This window comes from Melanostigma gelatinosum (assembly GCF_949748355.1).
Source record: "Melanostigma gelatinosum genome assembly, chromosome: 9".
NCBI lineage: Eukaryota > Metazoa > Chordata > Actinopteri > Perciformes > Zoarcidae > Melanostigma > Melanostigma gelatinosum.
The window spans coordinates 14,191,545-14,200,023 of NC_136642.1; the positions used below are offsets into that span (position 1 = coordinate 14,191,545).

At 39.7% G+C, this 8,479-nt stretch overlaps 1 protein-coding gene across 3 annotated transcripts in view; it reads left to right on the forward strand.

Moving 5' to 3' along the window:
• The window catches only part of aplp1 (amyloid beta (A4) precursor-like protein 1), a 30,746-nt gene extending 22,679 nt beyond the window's left edge, over positions 1-8,067 (forward strand). The window contains exons 7-18 of one of the 3 annotated variants that reach the window (XM_079275230.1): positions 640-767; positions 2,010-2,084; positions 2,186-2,344; positions 2,443-2,571; positions 3,036-3,135; positions 3,270-3,437; positions 3,553-3,573; positions 3,690-3,757; positions 3,885-3,950; positions 4,096-4,239; positions 5,069-5,171; positions 5,470-8,067. In XM_079275230.1, coding sequence (XP_079131356.1) covers positions 640-767; positions 2,010-2,084; positions 2,186-2,344; positions 2,443-2,571; positions 3,036-3,135; positions 3,270-3,437; positions 3,553-3,573; positions 3,690-3,757; positions 3,885-3,950; positions 4,096-4,239; positions 5,069-5,170 — 1,160 coding nt within the window. In that variant the 3' untranslated portion in view covers position 5,171; positions 5,470-8,067. Of the gene's footprint in view, positions 1-639; positions 768-2,009; positions 2,085-2,185; positions 2,345-2,442; positions 2,572-3,035; positions 3,136-3,269; positions 3,438-3,552; positions 3,574-3,689; positions 3,758-3,884; positions 3,951-4,095; positions 4,240-5,068 lie in introns of all 3 variants that reach the window. The other 2 variants (XM_079275231.1, XM_079275232.1) reach the window with 2 other exon arrangements.
• The last annotated feature ends 412 nt before the right edge of the window (positions 8,068-8,479 follow it).

An 8,479-nucleotide genomic window follows, 5' to 3' on the forward strand; every position in this document is an offset into this window, starting at 1 on the left:
TTGTCAGAGGTTTATTAACCCTAATGCTACTTTCTGTTAAAATCAGAAAGTATATATACTAACTTAATACGTTTAACACTTCTGCATTAACATTTTGATGTTTACTCATCCAGTTTTTCTTTACCTTTAACTTTTATTACAACATGACATTTATTTCAATTAAAACAAGTGGAATTTGTTTCCAGGCCTCCCAGCAACTTTCAAATTTAAAATTCTCAAAGCAAATGCCAATTTCCTTCATCACAAAAATATTATGAATTATTTTTAATGATTTAATCACTTTTTCAAGAATCTTTAAAAAAAAAATTCTCCAATATTTAGGATTGGTTGAAAGCCAGAAAAGCCATTGTAACGTGTAATTGTGTGTGTTGCACAAAGGGATGTTTATTTCCCTGGTCCTCTGCTGGGGTAATACAAAATATTATTATCGTCAGTCAAAATTCAGAAAAAGCAGATGTAGTTTCCTGTTGTTGCTTGTCTCAAATTGTAGTGTGAAATTGCCTTCGCTCCCTCTTGCTATAATCTCAGTGAACACACTGTCACATTGGGACCAGGGCTTTTGATTACCGGATAATTGCTTTCTGGCTCTTGCAGTCTGCGTGACAGTAATAACCTCTGTTTTCTGTCCCTCCCATCTAGTGACTATACCGCGGCCCACAGATGGCGTTGATGTTTATTTTGAGAAGCCAGTGGATGACACTGAGCACGCCAACTTCCTGCGTGCCAAAACCGACCTGGAGGAGCGCAGAATGAAGCGCATCAATGAGGTGACTGTCACAGGGCTGAGACCAGGCTAATAGTTTGTTGGCTGGCAGGTCGCACTGAGACTCACTGTTCCGTCGCTCTCATTTTCGAATCTAATTCTCAGAATGACATGTATTAAATGCATTCAGGGAAGCAGATACAGAGAAGGATAACAGACATTTCACATCCTTTAAAAAGAGCTGGGCGTTATGACCTAAAATATATAGTATGGACAGTGTACGTATATTCCCATGGGTACTAAACCTCCATATCATATTAATATAATATGATTTAAATGTAGCAAAGGACAAGAAATAGTAACCATTTATTGACATTAGTTAACAGTTATTATCAATAAACTATAAATATTCTTTGCAGTGGTTGTGGTGGAGGTAGAGTTTCATACTGCACATGATGGAAGTTAAGAGTTTATCTCACTGCTCATCGTACTGTGTGTGTTTACATGTGTGTATCTTACACACGCACAGATGCTCACAATTTTAGGACAGCAGCTGTACAACATCAAGATTGTCGATTTGATTTGTGGTTTTACCACAAATTCCGTCTTTCATCAGTGCAGCTGAGCACATCTAGCTCAACAGTTCAGATAAGCACTTGTCTTTACAGATGCACAGTTCCGGTGTGCTAACTGTTCTTTCATGGCTACCCTTCTATGTCAAATAGGATAACGTAGTTAGTCAGACATTGATGTCTGCGTCATGGTTTTATTTTTACTCCTAAATTCCTTGTAACTGCTTTCATTCTTTTTAGGCGATAAAATATGTCGTTTGAAAACATTGTTGTCTTGTCTTGTCGCTACGGGGAAGTCATTTTGCCCAGCAAAGAGACTTCACATTTTGTGTGAATTCAACAGATGTTATAGATATGTAACATGCTATATCTTATGAGTTGTATGAGAGAGAGTGGTATCAATCTAACTCTCAGCAAGACAGTGAATAACTGTATTTCTCAAAGTGTCTAACTATTCTTTTTAAGCCAGACATCCACGTTTTTAAAACCAAACCTTGTAAAACTGCGAATGAAGATCAGTGACATCGCGTTCACATGTGCACCAGTCAACAGGTCATTTATGTAATGTGACTTCAACACATTCTATTGCGAAACAAAAGCTACAGACAAATTCATATCATGTTGCGGGCCTCTGTCAGTGTGCTGTTTATGCAGGTTGTACCCTATTTCATAACTATAGTGTATGTGATACTTTTCTAGAAATAAACCGAGATTGCGTCTCTTCAATTCCCCAGATCATGAAGGAATGGGCAGAGGCTGACAACCAGTCGAAGAATCTGCCAAAGTCAGAGCGACAGGCCCTGAATGAGGTGTGTTCACTTGCTTTATTCCATAGTTTAACGTATCCTGTGGCCATGTAGCTCTAGCTTTACTCATGCTTGCATCTACTCGCTCATCTTTCTGCTACCAGCACTTCCAGTCTGTGCTGCAAACGCTGGAGGAACAGGTCGCTGGAGAGAGGCAGAGGCTGGTCGAGACACATCTTGCCAGAGTGGAGGCCATACTTAACAACAACCGCCGCCTGGCCCTGGAGAACTACCTCACTGCCGTGCAGTCTGATCCCCCTCAGGTCGGTCTAAGATCTGCTTGAGATTCACTCTCTGTGGTGCCCTTATCTCACTGTCTGGCATTTCCGGACTCTGTCCTCTCCTCAACTCTGTCTTCCAGCCAGAGCGCGTGCTGCAAGCTCTGAAGCGATACATGGCTGCAGAGCAGAAGGACCGCAGGCACACTCTCAGGCATTACCAGCATATTGTGGCTGTCGACCCCCAGAAGGCTGAGCAGATGAAATTCCAGGTGTGTGTCTGTGTGTCTGTGTGTCTGTGTGTCTGTGTGTCTGTGTGTGTGTGTGTGTGTGTGTGTGTGTGTGTGTGTGTGGTACTCTCTTCCAAGAGGCTTTTCGCAGACACCTGTGCTTTTGAGATGCAAGACTCCTTTTTGCTGACCATGTAACGAACAGAACATTGTGTGCTGAAGAGTTAGTATGTGTCACAGATTAGTTAATAAATGCTGAACTCACAAAGGTGAACCAGCCACCAATGTTCTTTTCATTAAACTTAGATCAAAGACAGTCTTTGCTGACTTCAAACTTTAGACACATGACTCCATAGAAAGTCTATCTGGGCTTTTTCATTTCAGGAAGCAGTTCACTGCTTTCCTTTTCACAGCTAAGACCAGTTGAGAACACTGGCTCGTTCGCGCTCTGTTGGCCCTTGCTTATGTAAAAAGCTGATGTTTTTTTTGATTTTGGTATTTTTCAGGTGTACACACATCTCCATGTAATTGAGGAGAGGATGAACCAGAGTCTTGCACTGCTCTACAAGGATCCTACCTTGGCTGAGGAGCTGCACAATGATATCCGTAAGCTAAACTACATTTTGATCTGTTTTCAAATCCAGAAGACCGCTCTATGTGAACTCAGTGGTGCTTTTTGTCGTAATTCATGTTGCAACATGTCTGTCTTGATTACTTTTTTCTGTCTGTATCACCTGTAGAGGAGCTGGTCAAGGCAGAAAGAGGCGACATCAGTGAGCTCATGACCACCTCCTTCTCCGAGACCCACACTACTGAGGAGCTTGTGCCTGCTGAGAGCGAGGAGGAAAAGGATGATGAGGAGGAAGAGGAGCGAGCCTTCCAGAACAGGCCTTATCCTCCCCGCATCGGTATGTACATACATCACATACTCCTCATACACACATAGTGGTGTATGTGGCATGTACAAACTTCTCACAGGCTGCTGTCTTTAAAGATGCTTTTCCTCCTCTTTTTTCTCTAAAGAACTGCAGTCTAATAAGAAAGGTAAGCTGGTATCCAGCGCATGCTTTTTTTTTTACTGTTTCCAATGATTGCAGTGTACTTATTATTGTTGCTCCAAGCTAAATGTTTTATTCCATTTGTATTCCTGTCATTCTTAGTGCCTGCAGTTGATGAATATGATTATACCACATCTGAAAGAGGCCCTACTTATGAATATGAGGAAAAGGTAAGATGATGATCATTTTTGGCCAATCTGGTGATACTTCAAATAGATACATGTGTATGTATTCAACTTTTCAATGTTTCTGTGTCCCAATATTTCCCTTTTTCTGACACATTCGCTGTCGTCTTAGATCAACACCTCTGTGGAACTCAAGCAGGTCGTCAACAAGCCTCCTGAGATCGAGAGAGATGAACTGGTAAGGGCATAATAATACATAACCCTCATAATGTTTTTGTTGAAAGATTACTGAAGAAATTAGCAGGAATTACAATTAAAATGACCTATGTTCCTATTTGTCTCCCTTGTTTAATGTCTAAGTGCACATTTCTTTCTTTCCACAGCAACCCGATGCCTTGGAGACGTTTAACCGTGGCGCCATGGTGGGGTTGCTTGTGGTTGCTGTGGCGATTGCTATGGTGATGGTAATCAGCCTGCTGCTGGTGCGCAGGAAGCCATACGGCACAATCAGTCATGGCATCGTAGAGGTACGATCCCAGATAGGCCTTTAAATTAAGCCAAAAGCAGTCAGGACCCCATCTAAAAGCTGTGTGTACATTACGTTTTTGCCAACAACGCTGTCTAAAGTATACCAAAGGTTTTTCGATTTCAGAGTATCCATTGGCTTCCATTCATTTCATATTGTGGTAAATATGTAAACCAGTGGCTGCTTGGAGAGATGGGGATCAGTCTACAAGACCTATTTGTGCTAAATCATGTAAAAAGCAGTGGGATGATCTTTTAGGTTAAAGGATTAGCTTTACATTTTTGGAAATATGTTTCTTCGCTTTCTTTGCAAGTGGTGGATATTAGCATTAATACCACTCTCACATCTACACGGTAAATATGAGTAGTTTAGCATGAAGACTGGAAAAAGCGGGAGACAGCTTGCCTGGTTCTGTCCAAATGGCAAAGTGTTTATTCGTGAGATTTAGAGGTGCCAGATGTTTTTACATGTGGAGAGAGCAGGCATGTTTCCAGTTTTTATGTTAAACTAACCAGCTGTTTGCTCCAGCTACATACTTACTAAACAGAGTGGTATAACTCTTGGCTAGAAGACAAAAAAGAATATTTCGCAAAATGCCGAACCTTTCCATTGAGAGGCAGTTGGTGATTAAATACTGTACAGAAGAAGTGCCCCAAGCCTGGAAGCCAAGGTAGATCCTTTTGAAGCAGTCATCCTGCTCCACTATTCCCATTTAATACAGCACATTACATTACATTCCATATTTGATCGACAATTTATTCACAGTTGACGATGTGGTCCTTGCTCAGGTCTTTAGTGTGTAATAATTGGAGCTTTTGTGTGTCTCGCAGCAGGTCGACCCCATGCTGACACCAGAAGAACGACAGCTCAACAAAATGCAAAACCATGGCTATGAAAACCCTACCTACAAATTCTTTGAACAGATGAACTGAGGTACTGGGGCTGCCAACAAGTCATGCCTGACCACTTGGTTTGTCCCCCCCCCCCCACACTCCTTCCTTACAGTGGTAAAAGCTAAAAGCTACACTCCCTTTTGACGGATTTATGATGTGTTGCAACATAAAGTAAATGAATAAGTAAGAGGTACGTCCCAAACCCATTGTAAATGAACAACAACATGTCATCATCACCAGAATGTGAATAATGAGATATGATACAAACTCTCACATCACCTATTGTAATCTAGTACTCCTCTGGGTTAGAGTCTGAGGATTGTTCTTTCCATTAGCAGCGCCACAGCAGTTCATGATCCTGAAAACATTCACCTCACAGACAGGAAAACCATCCCCGTGGCATGACTTGACCTATTGCTCCTCACTAGAAACTGAAGTTGAACGGTGCGTAATGCTTTATAGTATTTTTCAGTAGTAGTCTCTTTCGTTCAAATTGTACCACAGTTAGATATAATGTATCTGTGTAGATGAGTGCGAGTGAAAGCCGAGTTCAATTTTGGTCTGATTCTCAATTTGAAACCCACTCAGTGACACAAGGGCAATTACTAAGCTAATTGTCAAAACTATCCTTGCCGCCATTAGCTACTGTAACATTGGAAAATACCTCTAATATTTAGACATGAACATTAGGTGAGGATGTGGAGGTGTTTACCTTGAATGTGTGAGACATTTAGGCTTTACTTTTACAACATAGAAGGCCAAAAAGACCATGATACAGAGCTATGTGCTGGTTGTACAAATAAACATTGTGTTTCTAAATTCTGAGGGTCTGCCCTCGATATTTGTATTCATTATTTGGCCAAATATACCAAATATTCAGTCAGTGAATGAGTTTATTTTATTTGTACTGCTACCTAAAGAAATGTAAACTGAATAATCAAAAGTCCGTTATTTTAATGAAAGCATGACAACTTGGTGTATGATACTGCTTTATTTATTTGTGTTGTTCCTGTCATTGCTTTTGAAAAGTCGGAAATGTCAGCGTTCAAAATTGACACTGTAAATAACGTATGAAATACATACTACTAGGTGTAGACATTTCTATGATTAATTTGCATCGATGTAATGGAATAATACTTAAAAAATAGTAAATTGTGCTGTCGCGAGAAGGAGAAACATTTTCCTAACATGGCTGATTGAAAACGGACTGTTGTAAAAACCAGCACAAGACAACGATAAAGTAACTTCTTTCTGAATGTATTTAAGGTAGACGTTGAGATTCCATCTTCTTTTCAGTAATGCATCATTCCCCTAGTCGACCTTCATAGGAGTAGTGAAGTTCAACACATCCAACAGACGACATGCCTGATGCCCTTCTTATCACTTCCTGTAGTAGCCTGTTCCTTTTTTACATTTGGCAGGTGTGCTTCAATGTTCTTTTACAGTTCAGAGCAGCAGAGTTTAAAGAGGCCACAGCTAAAGTAGTGTGCCAGTGTGTATCGTGAGTCCTAAAAACAGACCACACTCAGGCATGATAGTAGTTAAATATGCTGAATGTCTCTGAATCTCCCCGTTTGACCAATTTGGACTCAACAACAACGAATGTTAGCACTCTATAGTTGCTATATTTAAGTTACTCTCTTCTGAAATAGCTTTTCACTGACTCATTGTAGTTTATCATATTTATGATCAACACAGTACCCTGTATAGGTAACCAGGGACTGACCCTTTTTTCTGGCTGATTGTTAACTGCTTAGTGTGTCAGGTTGAATTTCCTGAAGCCACTTTATTCCATCAGACCATCTTGGTAAAGGAAGGTCACGTTGTGGGATGTTGCTTTTTGTTCATCAGTCTTTAACTATATGTTATAGTAGAGATAATACACACCAAAATCCATTCTTAATGTATTTATTTGTTACTGGTGGAAGTTTTTTTTTTTTCTTTTTTATGAACCTGCATTTGTCCATTCAGAGGAAGCGTTGTTTACTTATGTGTTGTGTTTTTTTGTGTATAGTTAGCTTTGAAATAAGCATAAAGAGTTTGACTATCAGAGGTATGATTTAGCATTAATCTTCAGTTCCTCTCGTTAGGCAGGTTAATTGCAGGTTGCGGTTGTGTTATGACAGGTGAAGAGAAGTCATAGCCCTTGTATAATTTGTACAGCTACGTTAGTGAATGAAAACGTTGTATGTTCACAGTTTAAGTCAGTTGATCTTGTAATGATACTACTGAAACCATAGATGAGAATAAGCTTGCCTGTGTTTCCCAAACCACTTAAGGTTTCTTACCAGCATTTAGCAGACTTAGAATGGTGTATACTGTAGTAACTCAAATCACATTTGTACGTACGTCCTCTGTCAAATTCTAGACTTCTTTGTTGGTCTGTCCCCTTACTTCCCAACAAAACATAAACGTTATTGAGATTTTAATTGCTGCATTATTGCCTTTTACAATGCTGTGTTTTGGATGTAATTATTCTGTATTTTTTATTTCTATGTAATAATCAGTTGGATCAAGGGTCATGCTTTTCACCTGCAATGTAAATTAAGAAGCTTGTATGAGAAAACATTGACAAGTTCATAACGTTCAGATGTAAACTATAGACAGATATATGGCCTCTGCCGAATTGACAAGGAGTGCCACTAAGCACAAGTAGAAGCAAATTACTCAATTTGTGTACAGGTTGCTAAATGTCAGACATTGATTCTGTCTGTCTGATTTCAATTATACCGCATTGGTTCTAGGGATGTTGATAGCAATATCAATGAGAGAGCTGTTCTTCATTTTCATTCAGACCTTTAACCAAAGACATGCTCCACAAATAAGCAGACAGATGTTCCAATTTGGCAAAATGTTCTCTGTTGTGTAACTGTATTTGCAAGCAATCTGAGGAATTAAAACTGGTCAAGCTAATCAACAGTGTAATAAAAAATGAATGACCCATAAAATACTGTGTCTGTGTTTATTGAAGTTTACATGAATGTTTCTCTCTCTAAGACGTCTGACACCATTCAATAAGGAAACTTAATTCAGTCATCCATCTCACAGAGGCAACATGCAGGAGATTGAAAATGTATCATGATGAAGCCTATGATGTAAAAGCCACAGTCATGAGGGGGGAAACTGTCTGACTAACTCATACTGGGAAATTATGTTTTTCTTCTCTTGAATCTCCTCAGTTGTATTCTTTGGAAAAGGAAACCTAAGTACATTTAGAAGACAGTTGGTTTTTGTTATATTACAGTAAAATAAGTTTACCACAATGCACAAAGTGTGATTCGACAGCAATATTGATGTTAAAAAGTCTGAAATTCAACTCCTGCTTGTTCATGTGTCAGACATTGGCAT